The 24,370-nt window shown below is 40.2% G+C and overlaps 1 protein-coding gene and 2 pseudogenes across 2 annotated transcripts; all 3 read right to left on the reverse strand.

The window, feature by feature from the left end:
* Positions 1-1,172: 1,172 nt before the first annotated feature.
* LOC121092083 lies at positions 1,173-13,295 on the reverse strand (annotated as a pseudogene).
* Positions 1,173-15,635, reverse strand: LOC121088881 (annotated as a pseudogene).
* A 105-nt stretch (positions 15,636-15,740) lies between these two features.
* On the reverse strand, positions 15,741-24,319 carry SGCB (sarcoglycan beta). Of its 2 annotated transcripts, none has more exons than XM_040595410.1 (6): positions 24,250-24,319; positions 21,995-22,204; positions 20,936-21,121; positions 20,635-20,826; positions 19,432-19,563; positions 15,741-18,596 (listed from the first exon to the last, which is right to left on the reverse strand). In XM_040595410.1, the coding sequence occupies exons 1-6, from the start codon at positions 24,271-24,273 to the stop codon at positions 18,393-18,395; spliced, it is 948 nt and encodes a 315-aa protein (XP_040451344.1). In that variant the 5' UTR covers positions 24,274-24,319; the 3' UTR covers positions 15,741-18,392. The 2 variants fall into 2 exon arrangements, with proteins under 2 accessions (XP_040451344.1, XP_040451352.1); XM_040595418.1 differs by lacking the exon at positions 24,250-24,319 and adding an exon at positions 23,775-24,192.
* Between the last annotated feature and the right edge of the window lie 51 nt (positions 24,320-24,370).

Here is a 24,370-nt window from a genome sequence, read left to right on the forward strand (position 1 = left end):
CCATCCTTCTGTTTTTGCTATATATGCTGATAAAGCAGAGGATCCTAATGTTGCCATTTCTTGTATTGTGGAGAAATTACCTCTAATTTTTAATTAATTGTAGAAACTTTACTAAGCTACTCAGCTTGCGTTGTATTTAGTACAAGTTTGGTGTTTGCTTTTTTGTTTGTTATGCATCATATAGTTGATGTAGGGCTTTGTTTTGTTTTTCGTTTTGAAAAGTGATACATGGAATACTGCTGACTTCTTGGACAAGACACTGAGAGGTCACTGTGGAAGAAGTGTCACAGGTCTTACATTAATCTTTCTGGTGTACTATTGCTGTCCTTATAGCAGGAACTTGATGATCTGTGTGCAATTCATGCTTGGTATTTGGGAGATGTAAAGTGGAAAGCCAGTTAGTGGAAGGAAAACAGTGTCCAGATACTATAGCAGTGGACACTTTCTAAGTTGATAGATGACAAACATTGGAGCTCTTTGGACTTGATGATCTTAAAGGTCTTTTTCTATCCTAAATGATTCTGTGATTCTATGAATATTAGTAACCAAAACATTCCACAAATTAAATTTCATTCTACAGCAAAATAATGTTAAGTGCTTAAAACACCACTGTAATTCTGCGTTACTGTTGTTTTTTCACCTTTTCAAGGAAAGCAAGCTGAAGAGGATGGAAATTATGGGAATACTTTATGTTCTTTGAGTTACCATATCATAGGATATGAGTAACACTTCATGAGTTTTCAGTTAACCTGTTCAAGGTTTTCTTTCAGGTACAATAAATATTTGGGTTACCTTTGTGTAGCAGTTTCTAACATTTGTAGAGGACTGGAGGCTTCTTCCATTTTCCCACAAATATGTGACTTTCATTTAATCACAAATATGCTCACACAAGCAAAATTTGTTACAGCTCATTAGTACTTGATTAATGTTCCCAGCTTTCTTGAAGGGCAAGAAATGGACATCAGTTGTGTTAAGGTTTTTCCAGATTTCTGTTGACCCTTGGTCACAAGTCTAACAAATTGTTTAATACTCTTGGAATTCATATAGACAGCTTTAAAAGTTAGCTTGTGCCCTGGTTTTAATTATAACTGCTAAAATACCTCTTTCTAGGCCTTACATTTTGTCCTTTCATATTGCTGTGGAAGTCTTTAGAGTCTAGCCAAACTAAATAGTTTGTTGTCTGTAACTGAGACCAAAACCTGGCTTTATACTTTTTTATTTTTTAAATTCCCATCCCCCCACCCCCCACCCCATGTGTGTACATACATTGTCACGAAATAGTACCTACTGACACTGCTGTTGCAGGAACAGCAGTTAACTTATAACTGTGAATGCTCTATGTCTTAGTAATTTGGATATTACATAAATAAGGTGTGCTAAACTCCTGTGACTCATGACCTGACAAAAGTACTGTTATGCCACCTAACATGAGTTCATCTGGTTAATTTTTAGGTCTTTTGCTGGTGTTGATGTAAAATGGCATCCCACAAATAAACAGTATTTGTGTTGGTTTCAGCAACTGACTTCAGATTTTTCTGTGGCTCATACTTCAGAAATTCTCATCTGAACTCACACCATGTCAGCTGGCAACCTTTATCATTTAGTAGCAGAGAACTTTATGTAAAATCTTGTCATCCTTATTTCTAATAGTAAGGTAAATCAGTATTTAAAACTTGGTTGGAGAAAGGTACATTTCAAATGGAGTGTGTGGATGTAAAACAGTATTGTAATACAAATGTTTTCAATGAAAAGAGTCCATTTGAGCGGGAATGTCCCACTCATCTCAACCCACACTTTTTGGCCCTTGAGGTCCTCGTAGCAAAGCTGTTGATGTATAGGCTGGATGAACAGACAGTGAAGCAGACTGAAAACTGGCTGAATGGCAGGGCCCAGAAGGCGGTGGTCAGCAGTGCTGAGTCTAGTTTGAGGCAAGTAACAAGTGCTGTACCCCAGGGGTCAATGCGGGGGTCCAGTCCTGCTTTTTCATTTATGACCTGGATGAGGGGCTAGAATGCACCCTCAGCAAGTTATCTGATGACAGCAAACTGGAAGGAGGGGCTCATACACCAGAGGGTCATGCTGCCGTCCAGAGGGACCTCAACAAGCTGGAGAAATGGGCTGAGAGGAACTTCGCAAATTTTAACAAGGAGAAGTGCAAAGGCCTGTGCCCGGGGAGGAGCAACCCCATGTACCAGTATATGCTGGGGCAGAAAAGGGACTGGGTTCCTGGTGGACACCAAGTTGAAGATGAGCCAGCAATGTGCCCGTGCCACAACAATGGCAAATGGTACCCTGGGCTGCATTAGAGAAAGTATTGCCAGCAGGCTGAGGGAGATGATCCTTTCCCTCTGCTCAGCACTGGTGAGGCCACACCTGAAGTACTGCGTCGTCTTCTGGGCTCCGCAATACCAGAGACACACTGACACCTTGGAGAGAGTCCAGCAAAGGGCCACGAAGATGATGAAGGGGCTGGAGCCTCTCTCCTATGAGGAAATGCTGAGAGAGCTGGGACTGTTTAGCCTCCAGAAGAGAAGATGCCGGGGGTGGGGGTGGGGGGGGTGGGATCTTGCTAATGTCTGTAAATATCTGAAAGGAGGCTGTAAAGAAGATAGAGCCAGACTTTTTCAGCAGAGCCCAGTGATGGAACCAGACAGTAATGGACACAAACGGGAACACCGAAGGCTCAGTTTGAAATGTCAGGAAACACTTTTTGGCTGTGAGGGTGACTGAGCACTGGCACAGGTTGCCCAAGGAGGTTGTGGAGTCTCCATCCTTGGAGATGCCCAAAAGCCATCTGGACATGGCCTGGGCAACTGACTGTAGGTGACCCTGTTTGAGAAGAGGGACTGGACTAGGTAAACTCCAGAGGTCCCTTCCAACTTCAGCTAGTCTGTGATTCTGTGCTTTCTAAAGGCATATGCTAAAGGCAGTTCTCTAAGTTACTCAAATGTAATGCTGGAAGAGAAGGGTGGTCTAGTAGTATTTAAATGGGGTGATATTTTGAGTTGAGGGTCTGTTCATGACCTTAAATGCTTGTGTTTTTCTTACTTTTTAGAAGAGATTTTATTTATTTGACTTGTCGTGAGCTGTTGCATTGATCTTTTTAAAGCAAAAGTGATAGTACCTAAGCAGAGCAGTAGAAAAGCTGCTAGCAATGACATGAAGACTACAGCCTAAATGTCCATAATACTTTCACAAATGTAGTCATTGAAGGAGCCACGATTTGAGCTACTAGTCCTGAGGCTCTTGGCTTAAAATAATATTTTAAATTGAATATATATTACAATTAGAATATTGTGATGTAGAGCCCCTTTCTAGAGAAGCAGCTCTTCATTACTTTCATACGGGTGGTGAAGGCTGGGATTGCCTTCACCAGTTTTCAGAATGTAGCCTGCTGCTTGTATTTATTAGATTCCGTACCATGAAATCTTCAATACTAATACCCAGGTTTTTTCTGATGTTAATTTTATGTAGGTTAAATGTGAATGTCTTGTCTTTACATTCAAGGGTGGTTTTCCAGGCCAGTTATCAGCGTGCTCTGGAAAGATTGGAATGCTTTGTACCTGCAGCAAATAACTTGGTAATTACACAAGTATCATAAATACGTGTTTGAAAATGAGAGCTTTGTCTCATTCTGATAACAATATCTGAAGTTCTCAATCTACTCTTAAGACTTCAGTATTTTTTCATGTGCTGATTCACTGTATGAGGCATACTGTGTCCTGTCAACCTTGGGGTTCAGGGTGCCATTGCCCTGTGAGAAGGGTTTCCTCCACTAGTACCAGCATCGTCTTGGCTGCTTCCTCATGCTTCATTTACGAATTCATACAACATATGCTCAGCCACCTTTTTTCTTGAGTAGTCTGTTTACCCACTATCAACTGTGATAGTAACGTAAGTCTTAGCTGAACATTAGTTTCGCTACCTGAAGTTACTGATGAAGCTAAAGAAGTTTCAACATCCCTAGGGCAGGAGCAGTTGCAGTTATGTCTCTCTGTAACTTCTATGCAGGGAAAAAAAACGAAGGCAGTGTCTGTGTGATGTATACTTATACCCCATAACAGCAACTGGTTTTGTACTAGTGTAGGTATTCTAGACTATTCTTGGTGACCAAACCAGCTAAACTAGTGGCATTTTCAGTGTGAACAAGATACAGTAGATTGATAGTTGCCGAAAGGTAAAGTGAGGGGGTAAAATCTTAGAGGGGAGTCAGTGAGTAGGGGACTGTGTAGCTATTGTATAGAGAACACACGGCAAAACAGGATGGACGGAGAGGAGCCAAGTGTGAAGAGTACTGCTTGGAAGCCACAGAAAATATAAAAGGGTTTAAGGCCAATTTCTAATGAAGTGAGGAACTAATATGAAGGAGAAGCAGCTGAGTGTTTGGGTTTGAATGAACAGGTAATAAGAGTGTCTGGAGAGATCAGTAGGAAAGGAAAGGTGCAAGATCAGGCAGAAATCTGAAGGTAAGTTTGAGGCAGAACATCAACAATATTCTGACAGTAAATGCAATACTTTGTCATGTTAAAAAATCCTGTGATGAAGGAGCAGGTATTTTTTCTGTGATGAGAACAGCAGATAACCTTTTTCTGTAACTTTATGGCATGAAGAGAGGCTTAGAAAACTTGCAGCTTCTCACAAGTAGTGTACTGTCTGCCACCACTGCAGCCTTCCTGTGATCAGTATAAAGATGGGAAAATTATTTGCCAATATATATTTTGAAAGTATGCTGAACCGTAGCAGAAGCAAATGACAAAACATTGCTGTGTATGAGACATCAATAGAACCGCTTGGGGTTTTTTGCTTTTTTTGCTTTCCCCCCATGATCCACGAAATTGGCTTGCTTATGTAGTTGCATTTCTTAACTTGTTAGCAGCTAGTACAGCCGAAAGGCGACAGGCTTTGGAGAGGTCTGTCAACACAGTGTGTGAAGATTCACATACCATAAAGAGGGATCTGAAGTTTTATGTATTCCGGTTGTAAAGTTGCTTTGGCTGCAAGTAACTTCTGTGTATAATGAGCTTTACTGAAAGTTGGTTATGGGCTCTAAGGAGAGCACTGGTGGTGAGGAAATACTGTTCTGTTTCTGCTCCTAGTGGCTATATAGCTGTTCCTATGAGGAATCGTGCTCTAATTACCCAGTCCTAGACAGACTCTAAAAACACAGTTGTGTTTTGTGTCACATACTGTTCTCTGAGAAGAGCAGCCTTAAATTCAATAGAAGCCAGGGCATTACGCGAATATTGAGATTGTGTGGGGATTAGGAGAGAAAAATTGCAGTAGAACAGGATTTAACATTTACAGACATTTGTGTAATCAAGTAATGAGTTGTATTGGGAAACATACCTTATTTTAGAGTTACTGTATTTTTAACACTTCTGGGAATGCTAGGATTTTTGCAGATTTGAGTGTTTTGTCATTTACTACTTGTCTAGCTGGACTGTATGAACAATTCTGGACAGTTAAATGTGTAAAGCTTTTTCTTGTGTTTGAAAAACAGAAAACAAAATCAGACCCTTAAACTCATGAATAATTTGATGGCAAATTATCAGTTTCTTTAGAAGGTGATTTCATCCTTGGTTCCTGAGCTGACTCCTACCAAAGAAATTAAGCCAGTACCCGCTCTTAAAAAATTTTCTTAGTTATCAATTTAGATATCACTGATTACTGGTGCAAAAATAATAGAAATCTTCTAAGAACTAATCGAAAAGCAAGAACAGTAGATTCATTGCTTGTAATTTGATTACAGATGTTATTGACTGCAATTACTTGCAGATACTGTGGTGCCCTAAATCAAATCCGTGCAACACCTGCCTGAAACTGCCATATAATCTCTTCTGAGTTAGTTATGTTAGAGGTTTTGAGAAAATCAACTAGAAAAAGTCCCCGAAGAAGCCAGCAGGAGATCTGAATGTAGGTGACTTGGCTTAGAAAATACATAATTGATAATTGTGATGTTAGATGTGTAGAACAATTATTTAACAGAAACTCGAGGTGCTAAAGAAAATATTTTTCCAAAGATCAAATAATATCTGTACTGGTCTCCTTACTTGCCTGTTAAATTTTTTTGCAGTACTTGATTTTCTTTTTCTTTAGTTCCAAATATGCAAAGCTAACAAATTATTAGCTTCTGTCAGCATCTCTTTGTTCTTTTCTAGCTTTCTCTTTAAAGGCAGTTTCAAAGATGTACTGTGCCGTTGGACTTGCTCCTCATCTGGTGGAATTTGAAATGTGTTCCTTCTGTTCAGAGTTTTTAGTGAATTAATTGTGTCTTGGTAAGAATTTTCCCAGAGTTGCTGCCCAGCCTCCTACGTTTTCTGGGAACACAGGCTTGTTCGCCTTTGTAATGACTTTCCCTTTCAAGGACTACATTGATGATACTGTGTATGTGAAAAGGGCCTTGGGCCCTGTTCAGAGAAAATTTTACCTTAATTTGTTATCTTTTGGCTTAGAAAAGGTTGCTGTATATCAAGCTAGTGTTATTTTAACACAGCAGTTTTGAGCTGCTCTTGATTTGCCTCTCAGTAAAATTTTGAAGTGGGTATAGGATCCTTTTTTATAGAGAATTAGAGTTTAGCAGTAGCAGATTATCTTTTTTTTTTTTAATTACCCTGCCTGTGTCATCACATCTACAAACTACAGGCGGTGTCCCATCAGTAGCTAGATCTCCATAACTGACTTTTCTGCAAGGCTTGAGTTCTATTCAGTTTCTTTGAGAAAGAAGGGTTTCATTCTATGTCTTGCCAAGTTAAAAACTAATTTCTTAAAATGTAATTGAATACTGCTTGGACTTGACCTATCTTTGCAAAACTGTGGGAATTCAGAGACACTTAATCTACAAATTTGGTTCAAAAAGCAGAAGACAGTAATACGTATAATTTCACTGTGAAGGGTGAGTCCCACAGGAAAACACAATAATAATAAATAATGTAATGATAATTTCAGTTACATTTATTTTAGACAAAGAGAAACAGAACGGCACATATCAGAGGCAAATTCTAAGGAAATCTAATATCTTGGTACCAATAATAATGAGAAAGTAACTCAGCAAAAGCTTTATTATCAGTTAGAACTACTGAGTAGTTTACTCATTTGAGTATCCTAGAGTTGTTTTTCCTAGAAATTATTCTTGGTTTTTTTAAAAAGTACCCTTTAAACAAAAGTCCATGGCTTCTGGTCTGAATTACCCTTTGGAATGACGGTGTTTTTTAAATGGGATGGATCCAGGCTTTAACCTCTCATGGTTAAGTCTAGTTCCATAACTTGGATTTCTGAAGTTAATGGCAGATAGAAAGTTGTATTGGGGGATTGGGGACGGGGGATGGGGACACAAAAACACCATCCCATGGTATTTAACAGTTATTAAAAGCTAGATACTTCATTTTAAGACAATCATTTTTGCATCTTACTGGATGACAAAAATTCTGTGGGAGTTCTGTATCTCAGCTGTTGAAGTTTGTTCTCCTGCTTTGCAAAACATTAGCAAATCCATCAAATGCTCTTTTCTTTTTAACAAAAAACTGGTCCTGTCTTAAATTGGTCTGACTTTTTGGATCAAGTTTTTCACTTGAATTTTGGAGACTGACAGCTGGAGAACTGTTCTCCAGTCCTGTCAAAGTAGTGTCATCCTCCATCTTGCTGGAATCTGTGCTTTTGGACATTGTATTTTCTGTAATTTTTAGTGGGAATGAACATGAACTGTATTGTGTGCTTTCATTGGAAAATCCTTGTGGGACTGAGAAGGAATATGCATCCTTGTCTCTCTGATCCAGTTGGAAATGATCTTCTGTGTTGAAGGCTGATTGTGTTTTCCCAGGAGGGTGAAGATGCAGCAAATCTGCTGTCAGATTGCAAGGCTGGGTTTCTTCGGGCAAACTACAGTTGCTGGTATCCTATAATTCCCTGTATTTATCACAGCTTTTCTCGTTAAAACCTCTTTCCATTTTATCTGCACAAGCCTTAGTTGTGTTCACCTGTTTCCCCTGGTGGTAGCAAGTCGTCCTTCTCTGTAATGACTAAAATATTTTTCAGCTGTGTGTTCAGGCAGAGATTGGAGATGTGACTCATTGCTGGAATGCAGTAGTGATGTGTTTTTAACAATTTCACTCAAACCGGTATCATTAGGAGCAAAAGTAAAATGTTTGTCCTCAGATGTACTTGTGTTTCTTCTTAATGTAGTGCCACCTTCACCGTGATTCCTTTCAGCCTCTTCAGGAGTGTTCTCTGTGGCTGTGTCATGCACGGGAAAATGTAACGAAAGTAACGTGTTACCAAAATCTGTATTTCGGGGAGAGAATCAGAGATAGGGCTTTGTACTGTTGACTCTGCATTAGTAAAATAGTGAAACTTATCAGAAACTTCTTGACTTGAAGAACTAATTGTGACTGACATGCTTATGTGGTCACTACATGTATCAACATAAGGTGATGCTGTTGCAAGCTTAATAGTGGTTTTGAAATACATGCTGTTCTCATCCCCATTTTTCCCAGTATGCTGAAGTTCAGCAGCAGTTTTGGGGGGCTCTGGCAGTGTTGAGAACTTCCCAGTTCCACTGTTCATATTGGCTTCCTCTAGTGAAGGCTGACAGAACGGCAGGTTGTTGCTAACTTCAGGGTGTTCCAGTTCAGAGTCTGCTAAAGAACTACAGTTGCTCATTGTGAATGGAGTCCCTTCATCTGAAGAGCTATCACTAAATATATCTGCTGAAGCATTTTTTTCATTTGTACATTCCATTTTACAGTCGTACTTTGTAGGAGGAGAGTTGTTTGGTAGACACTTAAATTCTCCATATTTGTATCTCTCTTGCAGCTACAGGGTAAAATATAATTTCCCACATCGCTGGTTATATTTATGTTGCCGTTTAGACCCAGTTGTTCATCACAGCTTCGCCTTCCAGGCATATATTTTGTAGGGCTCATGGGTTCATTATGTTAAACGATACCTTTTTCTTTCAGAAGAATCTGGTGTAGCCTTTGTGATTTCAGACTGGAGCAGACCAGAGTTGTTTATGTCACTGTTCCTACAATCTTGTGCAACTGTATGTGTTTGTATTGTGAAAAATGAAAAGCCAGTTTCCCCCATGAAGGATAAATCCAAATCTGAAGAGTCGGTGTGATGCAACTGCTAGCATTCAATCTCCTGGATATGGGAGGGAACCTGCTCTTCTCTGAGTCTTCATTATTTGCATATTTTGAATCTTTCCATAATGAAATGTCATTAGTCATTAATTTTCTTGGTGTTACTTCATTGCTGTTCTTGTAATTTACCCTTACAGAAAATAGTCCGTTATCATCAATATCATCTGTATTTTCATCACTGCTGGTACTAGTTTTGATGTCTGAAAACACTGGGTTTTTTTATTCACATTGATCCCATTATTGCTTTGTTTCTGGTACTCTTCTTCAGTGTTTTGTGCGTGTACACTGCTACCGATGACATTTTCATGCAAAGTAGAAGTTTCCCCAGGAAAAATACATGTGTTTCTTGAAGAATTCTCATCACAAATGAACAAATCGTGCTGCGCATTTGTTGGTTTGCTTGCAGAGCATGCTCTGCACAATGTTTCACCTGAAAAAGCTTGATTAGAATAAGTGTGTTCTGAACCCCTGAATCGTTGCTCCTGCACATGAATTTTCACAGGCTCACAAGGTAGGGTCTAGCAAAAGCACCCAGACAAAAAGCACAAAGGTATTGAGCACCGAGAGGCAGGCAGCCAGTGCAAGGTCTTGCTCTGTTCTTCCTTGTCTGGAAACAGTGTTGGTGTCCCGGGCTTTTCTAACCAAAAATGTTGAAACCCTTTCTTTCACCTTTGTATTGTAGATGAGATATTTCTTTGTTGTATTAAAAATACACAAATATAACCCTTCAGCAGTTTTCTCAGCATTGTGTATCACTAAATTATTCATTTTATCCAGTGTCATGCAAGGAATGCTATTATCTTTTGAAATTCTGCCTTCAGGTGTCTACCAAGTGACTCCATTACCTGAAACAAAAGAAAATACAAACTAAATCTTTCTTAAAAGTATAGGATGCTTGGTTTGCAGGGTCAAGTTATTTCTGTAAAAACATATTCTGACCTATCTTTGATAATTTTAACTTTTTATTGTAAAATATTTTTTTTTATCCATCCACAGTCATTTTACATGGTACCAAGTATCTGTTAAACCATCATGTATTTCCACCTCCCATTTAAAACATAGTATGTACGGGGTCTTAATAGCAGACTTTACGGGAAAAATGGTGTGGGTGAGGGAGGAGGTGACTGAAATTAGGTCTGTTCTGGGTCGTACTAGAACCACCTGCTGATCTGCCTCATGGAAGATCCGTATTTCTAGCCAGCCATTCTCCAGCATGACCACAGTCACTGTGTGCAGCTGTGAGAGGAGATGTCACTAGGTTAACTTGTCAGCTTGTCAACCACTACGATTTTCTTACAGGTACTGCTTTGAGTGCAGCAAAAAGGTTTGAAAATGGAGGACTGTACCTACCAAGCAATTGTTCCAAACTTTCACTAGCGTAGGCCATGGCTAGTTGTTGGCTTTTGCAATCCGTTTCAAGGTTGTATGTAGATCTTCGCCTTTGGATCTGCTTGCATTCCCAGTTGAGTTTTGGTGTGATCCAGCATGTTGATTTTAATTCCATAATCAGTTTCTATGACTTATTAATAGACAAAGCAGGTGGCCTTTCTGATAGATCCTACGTATTTTCATTTGGGGATAAAGTGTTCCAAGGGGAAAGCCTTATCCACGCAAAGTGGTATTCGTCCATTAGAGTTAAAACTTTATGCCTTAATAAACCTTTAAGTCTGGTCTTAGTTTTCCTTCTGCATGGGAAGTCTTGGCTCTGCATATTTTGTCACTCGTACTTCAAGTGCTCTATTGTAAATGCTGGATTCATTTCCTAGGTGAACTGTATGCTACAGTAGCTGTACTTTTTTTAGAAGAAATACAAATCCTTTCCCTTGCAAATAAACTTCCATTTCATTTTGCTGTAACTAAATACTAGAAGCACTATTGTATCCTTCTTGGTTTCCTACATGTCCCAGAACTGCCACCCCACTATTTGGTCCTTTGCTTACTTTCGAAAATTAACTGAGATTTGCAATTTATTTGTGTATAACTTGGCATCACTTACTACTTTAACATACTTTAACATAAGGAAGGAGATGAAGACTCTTTTTTGGGAAACGACTTTCAAATGTTCTAATATACTACTTTCCAATGAAATAATTTGCATGTTAAATTGTTGTTCAGTTATTTTCAAACAGTGTCTTTTGAAATACACTTTTTAAACTGGATTTCTTTGATCGTTCTGCACGCATCTGGATTTTAGCAGCGTATGGGTGGAGTCCCTGTTTTACATACCCCTTGTGTTGTCCAAGTTACAGTTTAGCACTGATGTCTTCCCTGCTGGGATTACAGCCCTTTTGAGCAAAACATGGTTGCTGCAGTTTAAATGGAAACCTGACAGATACAGCAGAGGTTTCTGTGTGCTGTTGGCAGATTCATTGTATGAAATACTCTATTCTTTCTTTGAGGAGTCAAAAAGGAAACTAAATGACTGTTTGAAAGCATTTAGTCTGCAGTTAAATATCCAGGCATTGTATGACAAATCCACTTCAAGTTGAAAGAAGTTCAAACTGATTAATATCTGTGGTAGAGGGGTTGTCAGAGCATTTCCACGGAGGTCCATGACCTATTTGGAAATAATCCAGAATGAATTTGACAAGTCTTACAATAGAATCCGAACTGCAGTATCAACAATATCATTTATTTTAGTATACAAGCACTTTTGTGGTTATGGAAACAGTACACCTGGTTAAGATTTCAATAATACTGTTCTAAGCTTTTGAATTTTAATGAGAAGTTTAAATTGTGATGTATATAGAATTCTCCTGTTGTAAACTACCTCTGTGTGAGTGGGAAGCTGCAGGGCTCTTGCTGTGGAAGGGATGTGGGTAGAAAAGGATGTGTGTGTGTAAGTCAATTATGGATTGGTTTGGGACATACATAAATGGTAAATTTATGGTTTTACTTTGTATATTTACAAGTGTGGTGGGCTTTCATATAAATGAAACACAAATATATAATTACTTTCACCATTTGCTTTTGTTTTTATAATTGTATACTAACATAATAATCAAAGGCCAATGTAGTCATGCTGAATAGTTGATAATTAATATATTTAATGGTGATTAACACAAAACATTGAAATAGTTGTAATACTGCTTTACAACCTGTAATTTGTTGAGATCCCTGAAGGCATCCGGATGAATTTTAGTTACCTTGTTTTGCAAGTCAATGTCCTTCAGCTGTGAACAGATTTGAAAATCATTCACATCAATCTGCCATATGTCATTGGATGACATATGGACAGTTTGTAAAGATTGCAGCAGGCCTAGTCCTAGGAAGAACAAAACTATTTTACATTTCAGGTTCTTGTTTTCCCAGTTGTGTCAAGTGGCTTTTTAACGTTCTTTGCAACAAAATTGCTGCCATTCCTGTCTATTGCAATGAGGGGCTGCAGGCTTTGAGTTACTGTGTCTTTCCTATTCAGTGGTTGCCCATTCTAAAAGTTGCATAGCATCAACAGCAAGCACGTTAATACATTCGCAATTGATGCATGTTTTAAAACCTCACATCTCCATAACAGCAGTAACGATCCATTGTCCTGTCAAAATTAATTAAAAAAAAAAAAAAAAATCACAAAACTGTGATCTCTGTGCTTTGAGCACGCTTCTCTGGAGAACTGGGGCTAGGGAAGGAAGTGTATGAAAAGGGTGGAATATACTCAGTTTATAAAATCCAGATGTGTTAATTGTAAGTAAAAGATGGATATGCAAAAGGTGGTACAGTATCTCCTAGTCATTGCCATCTGCACGTTCACAGGTGTTTTTCATACGTGGAATTGTTTGAACCGTATTCACAGGATGTAAACCTGACTGGAAACAAAACCATGGTGTTGCTTATTCCTGCCTGCCTGTCAGTTACCGAGCATGACGGTATTTTCCTCAGCATATCCTAGTTACGACAGCATCTGTCTCGCATAAGTAGCCCTTTTGAATACTGGAGATACCTCATTTTTCTCAGGTGCTGTGCAGGCAGCCCCCAGAGCTCCAGCCTGCAATCCAGCGGGAAGGCAGGCACTTGGACACTCAGCGTCTCCGCACTGGGCAATGCCCGAATGGCACTCTGAAGTGACTTTTGATGATAGAGCATTGTTCGGAAGCTACTAGTTCTTAAAAATTTTGCCTTTGTCATCTGGTTCACTGGAAATCTCTTATTCCAGTTTGCCATTCTGTTTGCTGAGTAATTAATCTTTGGGTTTCGTGAAAAGTGGAGGAAATGATTCACGCCTGCTGTAAAACTAGAGGTAGCTGATAGGAACGGTGTGCAGAAGTTCTGGCAGTGCATAAATCCTTCTTGCACCTGCATGAAGCTAAATATGTGGCCAAAATACAGAGTGGTATAGCAGCAGTGGGCAGCAGCCTGACACCTGGAGTGGCGGCTGTGAGAAGGGATTCTCTGTGGCCAAACCCCTCTGCCTTAGAGCTTCAGTTCGTGTTTTCTTACCAGAGCTTTAAAACTAGAGTCTTAGTGAAGTATTTTGGAGGAGGAAAATAAACTTATGAACATGTACGTAAATGAATATGGGATTTAAGTATAACTTGAAGTATGGTGGTACAATGCGTAGCAATTTGACTTTTAACATCTAAAATTGAGTCTCTTAGATCAACCCTTTTCTATGTCTGACCCACTGTGGCATTATCGATCAAAACAGATCAAATCTGTATCAATTTTATAATGTAAGCTTTTCTATACCGTCTTTATGGGAACCTTTACAGACACTACAAAGTAATTAGGCAAAATGGTTTCCTGCATACCAGACAATTACTTAGTTTCAAGAAAGGAGAAAAATAGAATGTCAAGGACCTTGCGTAGGTGCAAAATTATCCCCTTTGTCTGCCTTTGTGAGATAAGTGGTTTTTTTTGTTTGCACCCCCCTGCCCCAGGCTTAGTATTTTTACAAAACCTCGAGCTAATGAATCTGATGATGTTACCAGAGATCAATTAAAGTCAGCAAAAAATATATAGGATAGTGTTGCTGTTACTGCAGCTTCTGCTTCCTTTAGGCACTGTTAGGACAATATGAGTCATCTGTTTATGAGGACAGAGGCTGTCGTAAAGGCTATGATGCCTAGCGTAGTTCAGCGACTAGCAAACGTTTTCTAAAAGTCTGTCAAAACCCTACAGCCCTCTTGTTAATATGTGTCACTTTGGGTGTCAGATGGCACGGAGCAAAATTTTGACTGAACAAAATACATTTTCCTGTCTTTGTGAAATACTAAAATCAGAGCAAGTTTTATTCAAGAGTATTGACTTTCTGCTTGAAGAGTAGTATGAAACTCATTAGCTGTAATTTTCTTGATGTTAAGGTTCATGACTGGGTGGTGGAGGCTGGTGTTTTGCCAAAGATCCTTACTTCCCTTTCTATACAACAAGCAGATACTGCTCGAGCTCTCAGAGGATGTATTTGGTGATACTTGACTGATGTTAAGGCACGGTGATTGCTAAGACTGTGCAAAAAACCCCACCCAACCTATCTGAAACAACCTCTTTGCTTCAGTCTCTGCATGCAGGAGAAACTTTCCCTTACCTTAACTAAATGAGACAGTCACATTCGGAATTCACAAGGATGTAGTGAATCATATCCAAAACCAACTTACCCCTTGGGAGTGAAGTCCCTTGAAATGGACTTTGAAATGCTTACCTCTTGGAATCATGTTAAGTTTATTTCTTTCCACTGATAATACTTTCAAAGCAGGCAGAAGATGGCTGACTTTTCCATACTTTTTAGACCCATATGCAGGTGTAGGTGTGTCCAGTGTGAGGGTGTGGATGGCATTACCACTGAGGCCTAGAATTTCTAAAATGGGTAAATTTAGTAGTTAAGGAGAGCTCAGAAATCAGGTTGTTACTGAGGTTCAGGTGTTTTAGCATCCATTCTTCATTTTTTCCACCAGTGCACAGAAAAGTTTTAATATTATTGTAGCTAAAATCAGCCATTATTGCTGTTTGTGATATATCTTCTGGAATAATGACATTCCGGTAAAAGAACAGTTCAGTAAGAACTCCCCATCCCGTCAGCACTCCGAATGGTGATGCTATGAAGAACAACCTGCTATGACTTGGTTCCCACTGATCCAGGAAGATTAAAGAAAAGGACCACAGCTATAATACTCAAGTGAAGGTTATCCATAGTATCTGTATGTAAAATGTAAAATTTTGGTAAGTTCAGCATAACAAGAGTTAAATAGAAAGTGGAAATATTTTCTATTAAAAAAAAAAATCAATGCCAAACAAATAACCAAAGCATTACCGATGTTCTGCCTTAAACATCCAATTTTGGAGTCTTGAATCTTTTTCAAAAAAATATTCATAAACTGGTAACCTTCCTCCTCCCAAAAAACAATCCAAACCTTTCTTTTCCAGCCCTTCGGTTGAGAAATGCAGCTTCTCAGGAACTTGTGAACTAAGAACAGTGGAGACTTTTGAACTCTACTTCAGGTATCCTACACAATTACCACTGAGCGAAGTCCACCAGATACAATCCATGATCAGTAGGTATGGAATGACTTTCATACTTACAGTTAATAAAATACTAGTTTCCCTGTCAATAACACAACAGTGTATTTTTAATGAAAAACTATATTCTTACAAATAACACTTCTGAACCACAGCTGCATCTTAGAATTTATTGTTTCATTTCAAAACAAAGACTAGAAATTCAATTGTATTTCACCTATTGAAACAACCCCCACCTTTACACAGGCCGAGAACTCTTCACATCTGTGTTGTTTCAATGTGCCCAGTACGGTATTTTACAGAGGCATACAGGATGTACTTTAAACACACAGAATCTTAAGTGCATCCGTGGGACTGAAATAAATAATGTGCCACACAATGTTAAATATGCATAGAAAAATGTACCTTAGGCTGTTAGAAGATAAACAACAAACACATGCACCACACAAGGCATGCGTGGTGCCAACATTTCTCAAACTCTTTACTAAAGGCAACAAGATTATCTTAGCAATATATAAATAGTGGCTAACAAATGGATCATTTATTTTAGTATGATTGGTTTGCTACGTTTTGACAAGAAGTCCACGCTTCAAAACCAATCCTCCAGACCATGATTTAAGAGTACCTTTGTGACAAATCTTTCAGCTATGTTGCATACAGTGTTTTAAAAAGAACTCTTGAGAATATCAAGAATCCAATACTAGCATACGGGCATGCCAGTATTAACCAGAGAAGAGCCTCGATATGCTCTTCGCGTGTAGTCCACTTGACAAGGCAGTATCTGTCATTTTCAGTCTATTTCAGCTTTGAGGATACTGCTCCTTATATTTTTATGTGTGTGTGTGTATATATATATATACACAGATATATATAAAAATGAAGTGACAAACTGCCATTAGCATGAATGTCCTCCTCTTAACTGTAACAGATACTAATTGAGGCGCTACTTAGCAGCAAAGATGTGTGCATGTTTTCAGCAAAATGTGTGTTGGAGCGGTTAATACACATTAGCTCTAGTATAACTAGGAAGTTCATGAAGGTAGTATGCAAAATATTAGTACTTTCCCGTAATCTAAGTAATTCAATGGCTTTTGCTACATTTTATTGTTTATTCTGGTTTTGTTGGAACAGCTCCACTGATGTCCAACCCCCAAAACCCCAACAACTACGGAGCATCAAAACCTGGCTTTGCCTTTGAGCAATGAGGGAAATGTGACCCTTCTGAGCTCCTGTGTGGCATACTGCCTGACCTAAGGATCCCCCTCTAGGAATCAATCCCACCCATACACATCCTACACGAGGACTTACTGGCTTCTAGTAAATACAGGAATTGGGACCTTAGATAGGAAGTTTTTGTTGCAGAAGCTGATTTGCATTTTGTGGAATTCTATGTACTTTTGAGAACTACAGAACAAGGGTAGATAGTTTATCTTCCCCTAACAAACAACCAATTCTTAAGTTAATGTGCAAAATTAGCACAACTTTTAGGAAGCGTGTGCTTATCTAGAAAAAACTTGTCAAAAAGCTACTTGCAAAGTCACCTTTGTGGTCTCCATTATTAAGGTTACTTGATGCTACTGCAAAACTACTTTATATGGATGAAATACATGGGGTGGGGAAAGGAGGATTATAATGAGCTGTTCTATTTTTAGTACCGAACACCTTACCTCTTCAAAAGCAGTTACAAGGCTATAGTAGTTTCTATAAGCCGATAAACCTCACAGCTCACCATAGACACGGTTTCACTGTTGACAAATTCAAATACACATGTATTTACTCTGCTGTCATAGGATCCAGTACCATCCCATGTAGAATTACAGGCCAGCAATTTAACTTCAGAATTTAATTCTGAGGTTTCAGTAATGCATCAGTACTGACATTGATGGGGAAAAAAGTCTGATCTCGACACTGCCGCAACAAGTCATGCTTTAGATTATTACCTGTTGAATAATGGATTCACACACGGTTCACGTTAAAGCACCCAAGAAAACACCTTTCTGGGGTAGGGAGCAAGTTGTAAGTACATCTTTAAAAATGTACTTCTAATATAAACAAGTTTTATAAATACTTCACATAAATTAAGCAACTGTAGAATGCCTAAACTGCACAGATAAAATGGGAGCTCAAGCGACACTTCCAATAATGGCAACACTATTTCAAAACTGAAGTTACATTTCCACACTCGATATTACTTTGCAAAATTACTTACGCTAGTACAATGGCTTTTCTAACTACATGAGAATATATGGCAGAAATAATGCAATATTTTAAAGTGAATCTGCCATTACCCCTCTCTTAGGAAACATACGGTATACCACGTAATTTTTGGGAAAATCATTATATCAACCTTTGGCAAGAAATGAAGACAAAAATCTGCCACTTCAGCCATCCTAGGCAAAACCACTTCCAACAACAAATTGACGTTCCTGTTGAAGTACTTCAGATTGCAGTTGTGTTCTCAGCAGCCTTTAAGGTCTTGGGATGCAGGACAAAACCCTCCTCCATTGGCAACAGAAGGCAGTCAAGACGGTTGCTAAGATCACATTCTTTATATATATTCTACTGATCCCAATTCAGGAAGGTACTTCGGTATGCATGTAGACTGAAAGCTTACTAAATCAGTGCCGCTGTTACAGCTAACAGGATGATGACATAATACTGCTGACTCTAACAGCCTTTGCTTAAAAATATCATGTAATAAATGTTAGTATAAACTGCTGTAGAAACAGAAATCCTTGAAGGCATGCAGTTACTTCATACAAATATATATAAGCACAAAAGAGAACTCCCCTAGCAGTGGTTTCTGTTTTAGTGTGTGGCTGCACATGGATTGACAGAAGTCTGACAACCTATATTATAACCTGTCACCTGAACCTTGAACAGCGTCCCATCCGCACACATACATAGCTTGAAACGCAGCCAGTCCCCGTTACTAAACTGCTCCCCGTAGGAAGAGCTTGGCAGTCGCGATGGGCTGACCATCACAGTTCCGTTCAGGATAATGCTGTTTTCCTATTAAGAGGGAGAAAAAAAAATTACAACTTCTAATTTAAACAAGGCAGGTTGTTTTTGAAACAGACAAGCTGGTTTAACAAATAAATGGCATCTTTAGGATGGCTGTAGAAGTAAACAGAATAAAAAAAGAACGTATGATAAGGTTTCATTTTTAAATTAAATTTGTGAATAATGCCTGTGAATTTCTCAATTGTAGTCAGCAATGTACTTTGCTGTTCCAGGAGACAGCAGTAGTGCGGCTTTTCGCTTTACAGACCTATTAGCAAATACAGTAAATCTAAAAAACACGGACATGAAATGGGAATTGGTGTTTGAATTCATACATGAAATTCATTCACATGAAATAAAAGTGCATGTACCTCTATTTTTTTATCCTTTTAACCTTTTCCATCATTCCGTATGCCCTGCAATCTTAACAATCTCCAGAAATTTTAAATGTATGCTGACAAGTCTTACTACGGCAGCACAGGAGACAGTGCTCCTGTGTGCTCTGCTCCTCTGTCAAAGGTGGCTGACCCCAGTAAAGCCTCCAGAAGAAAAGATGAATTCGCCTTAGTATTCGTTTGAGGCCAATAGCTTAGCTTTAATGGCATTATGGGTTTTTAATGTCTTCTCAGTAGTAAATCTTTGTTACCTAAAAACTGTCGAACCACTAATTAACAGCAAAGCAATAAACCACCTTTTAAAATCCTACTCGGTACAATGACTGCAACTAAACTTTTATGCGTGACTACTTTATATAAAACTGGAAACCATATAAAGCTACATCAGTTTGTTACCAGTCTAAATTTGAAACTAAGCTGTTCAAAAAATGTTCATTTGAAATACTTACTGCTTTAAGTTCCATGTTCCCCCCCATTCGAAACTCAATGGTCTTGCCAGTGATGAAAACACCTTCATTTCCACGGACAATAGCACGGCCATCAACCTTTATATTTAGATCACTGGTTGCATTGCTGGTAATCTAAGAACATACACAAAACCCAGCATATTACAGATCAGTGGAAATGTGTCAGTTGAGTTTGTCTGAGTAACTTTAATTACTATAAAAATATTGCTCCACAATTTAATAAAAAACTTCCATGTACTTTTTGCCCTTCTGCCATTATGCCTATGAAGCTTCTGTCCATTTGTTATTTTCCACATTCACATTTAAAAATAAGGATTACTTAATTTTGGAAGGTATGTGAAGTATTTATTTTTACAATAAAAATAGCAATTCATATGACAATTTTATGGGATACACATTTAACACTTGTAGCAAATACAGGCTTCCTGTTAGGACCGATTATGTAAACAGAGGAGTAAGTCTCTGTTTTCATTTAATGCCTTCCTCCTATGTATTTATAGGTTTGTGGTTTTGGCTTTTTTTTTCCTGGAACATACTATTTAAGTGTTAGTCTGGCAGAGAAAACATGGAGAAGAGCAAACTAAACTTCTCTCCATCCCTAAAAGGATTGCTCAACGATTCCTAAGGCACACTCAGCCCTCTGCCCTCTGTAAAACCACTGATAAAGAAAGTATATTTAATGTAGAAACCCAAATAAGAACTTGTTTAACCTAGAAGCCATGAACTGACACACCTCCTATGTTGCTGTGATTGTTCTCTACCCTTTTACTCAGACTCTTGAAATTCTGACTGTATTAACGCTTATCTCCAATAGAAGGAAAATGAAACATTAAGTTCTAGTAATTATTTTTGTAAGATCTTACTTGGAAAAGAGAAACTTTTCATAGAAATTTTATTCCTGAAACAGTTACCCATGCACAAATGGATAAATACTTAATAAAAAGACACACAAACCTAGTTGGCACAGTATTCTGGGTACTATGCTCAATTAACGATGTCAGTTTTCATTTCTGTTCTAATTTTTAGGGTGATATACATTTTCAGAGCTGCATTTTTAGCTACATTTAGTCAAATTTCTAAATATGCTTGAAAGAGCAGATTAGTAAACTTTTTTCTTAGTCTGCAACTAAGGCAATTCTGTAATGAGCTTTTACAAAAAGTAAGTGCTAGTTAAAACGGACATACCCTCTCTGTAGAGGCCTTTTGTACATTCAATATTTTAACTCCATTTGGCAGATGAAACTCATGAGTTTCATAGTCTGTACTGAACAAGGTATTCTGTGTCCGTGGGTCAACAAATTCCATGCCAATATCGCTGGTAATGGAAGTTTTGTCTTTTTCCACACTAAGCTTGGTTGTTCCTTGCTGAAATACAATCTTCAGAAACAAAGTCATGAAGTTAGTGACGTTTCAAGTATGTTTATTAATAATGTGAGTGCAATTCCATAGTGTTGCTCACAAGCTTCCAATTAATGATGTAACTTACAGGCTGATTATTTCCAGTGATCACCAAATCTTCATTACGTCTGCCTCCTACAGTGCTTTTATATAATGGATGTATAACGCCCATGTCAGAAACTTGCTTAAACCGCAACAAGCCGCTCTCATGGAACTCCATACTGTCACAGCCATTGGGACCAATTCGAATTACTGCCCAGATGACTAGTGTAATCTGAAAGAGAAGCACACATTCTCAAAGACTGTATTAACTAGAGGTTTTATTTGAAATAATTAATGCCAGTGCTTAAGTGAGCTTTAGATGTGAATTTACTTTAGTCTGTGTAATTCCTATTGGAAACATCAGGACACATTTGATTATGAAAAGTATTTGACATGATTTTTAGACTCATCTGAAATGGTAACTAAAATAATTTGTGTGTATATATATATATATATATATATATGGAATTAAATCATGGCCATTATTAGATCTTTTTCCTGTTTAAGGGTAACCATTAGCTAAACAAATTTCCTGAACAAAGCAGCTCAGCTCAGGATATACTTACCCTTGAACTACAAGAAAGCACCTTCACAGGTGGATGTCCAATTGTGAAAAATAATTCATTAGTACTTAGTGATCAAGCAATAAAAAGGTGGCAGTTACAACAACGAAGGTTTAAAGTACAGTGGCTGATTAATTCTGAATGCTCACACGCAGCTCTGTTGTTATATCTAAAATGTTCCTGGTGTAACAGTTTACCATGAATGCATCTGTACTGCACTAATGACACTTTGCCCATTTGCTGTTACTGAGTTCTGGGAATTAAGAAACACTCTCGAGGTTCCTAATTCTGTGTTGCATAAATGGCAGGTTCCTTGCTGGGACCATGATAACTAAAATAATCATGACTGGACTTATAAGATTGTTTCATATAATTTTGCTTAGACTACAAAAGAACAAAAAAGGAAAGGAGAAAAAATGAGAAATCTCCTTCAGTACATTTTAAGTCCTTCTTAGCCATACTGGAGTAAGTTCTATTTCTCTACTAAATCATCAAAATGAAATATGCCCTAATGTTGCTTACAACCGAAGTATTATACTCACAATCAGATTGATGACAGCCAAAATAAAGAGAAGAACAATCACACAAATGGCCAAGTTGCCTTTCCTGCCACGTAACCCTGTCTTATGGAGACGGTCTTCATCAATTGGAATGTATCCTGCTTTGAAGTTACTGTTGTGCTCCTTATTAATGTTCCTGCGTTCCACAGCCTTCTCCCGCATAGACTTCTTCACCGGGCCATTAGAACTTTGCTATAATAATACAAAGCGTGGATTAGCTGTTATAAGAAATGTAAATCCACCAAAATGACACACATGTATACATGCAAAAAATATAAATTTGTACTGACTAGTAGAATATATTAGATATTATGTTCAGCGGTATGTTTCAGTTTGCCGCCCTGTACTTACGAACATTTACACCCATTGCAATCTCTGCTAACACAATGAATAAATTAAAATCCAGATATTTTCAGATAATGTATGCTTTTATACCTCATTTTTATCATGGCAAATAGGAACAATTAATGACATTCTTGCAGTAAAAAAACCCACAACAGCTGTAAAGAATTCCATCAAGTTTTAACTCTTGGGGATGATACAGGACATAATCCTGCAGGTCATTTACCAATACACAGGATTTTAGTTCCCTCCATGCTAATGCAGGATAGACTCTCAGTAAGTCTATCCAAAAGGAGTGTGGCAGATCCAGTTTTTAAGCTCAGTTTGATAGCACAGGGTTTGAATTCAACTTCTACTGCCTGCATGCAGCATTAAGCAAAATACCGCAAGGCTTCAAACTCGGCACGAAGAAGCTGGCCAGCCTAGCCTTAGTTTTGTCATTTGAAGATGCTAGATTGGAAGGGATATCCCATCAATGTAACAAATTAACACACAGAGGAAACTTGTAGGGAAAACGAACCTTAGCTGTCGTTTTCTACGTTTGTCCAAAATTTTGCTCCACCTCCCTCGAATGGAACAGGTTGCTATTTAAGGGTTCAATACTTCAAAGAAGCAGCTTGATCCTTTTGATAGGATTAAGTTTGTTCATCTACTGATGAACCTTAAGCAAACTACATTTGCATGTGTCTATACTGATGGAGCGGGTAAAACCGTCTTGTTTTCTTCTGTTGCCAAAGAACAAGGAAACGGTGTCGAGCAAGGTGCCTGACCTGAACAGCTCTACGGAGGGCTTCCTCAAGATGTTCGGGAAGTCACTCTAACCCTGCACAAACTCAGAACTGGCTAGACAGGGAAACAGAAGAGGTCTGTGCCCTGGGGAAAAGGAGATGGAAATCTTGTACAACGGGACAGTGAGGTGTCCTCAGGACAGCGCCTTCGTGGAAGGAGGTGATGGTACCACAAAACTCCAAAGCGGTTTTTTCACCTGGCAAGGCAGCACGACGGAAGACGGCGCCAGGAGTGGGAGAACGCGGCTGAAACGGTGACCGCTGCAACAGGCGCTGGAGCGTCCCTGCGGCCCTGGGCAGCGCTTCGGGCGGCAGGCAGCGGCGGAGGCGGCACCGGGCCCCTCGGGCACCCGGCACCGGGCCCCTCGGCCCCCCCGGGCCTCCCACCCACCGCCGCCGAGGCTCCTGCACAGGCTCCCTCCGAACGCGTGTCCCGCGGAGAACGGGGAGCTCCTGGAAAAGGGGCCCTTCGCCCCGGGCCGCCCCCCCGGCGGTGGCAGCGACACCGCTCCCGACGGGTTTAGCTCGCGCTGCCGTGACAGCTCGGACACCGGGCCCGAGCCGCGGCCGTGCGCACAGGCCGCCCCGCCGCACAGCTGCTGCCCGCCTCGCTCAGCGCGGCCCGCGCCTACCTACGCACGGCAGTCACGCTCCCCTGCCGAAACGCCACGACACTTTACTTCGGAAACAACAAGTGCTCCTGTGTCAGACCCCGCGGCTGCGGGCTGGCCCGCCGGGCTGCACCGCGTCCCGCCCCGGCCGCGGGCTGCCTCTCCCCCGCCGAGGCGGCCGCCCCGCAAGGCACAGGCTGTCCTGGCCCCGCGGCGCCGGGCGCCGCTCGGAAACGCCGTGCGGGTGCCGCTACCCCCTGGCCGGCTGCTGCGGGCGCGGGGGAGCTGGGCGGCCGGGGCGGCCCCGCACGCCCGCCGCGCCGGAGGGCTCTGGCACCAACCCAGCCCCGGCAACGGCCGCGAAAACGGCACCCCCTCCGCAAGCAGCGGCCTCCGGCCGGGGCGGCGGCGCGGGCCTCGCTCCCGCCTCGCTCGCCCCTCGCCCCGGGGCGCGCCCCCGCCGCCTCCCCGTGCCTGCGCCCCTGCGGGGACAGACCTGCTCAGAGGCGCCCGCCGCCATCTTCCTCCGCCGCTGCCGCCGCCGCCGCCGCGCAGGGGCCTGCGCGCGCCCTCTTGCGGTGCGGGGAGGGCGGCGGCCGGGCCCAGCCGGGTGCCGC

Source organism: Falco naumanni, chromosome 1 (genome assembly GCF_017639655.2).
Source record: "Falco naumanni isolate bFalNau1 chromosome 1, bFalNau1.pat, whole genome shotgun sequence".
In the NCBI taxonomy this organism is placed as follows: domain Eukaryota; kingdom Metazoa; phylum Chordata; class Aves; order Falconiformes; family Falconidae; genus Falco; species Falco naumanni.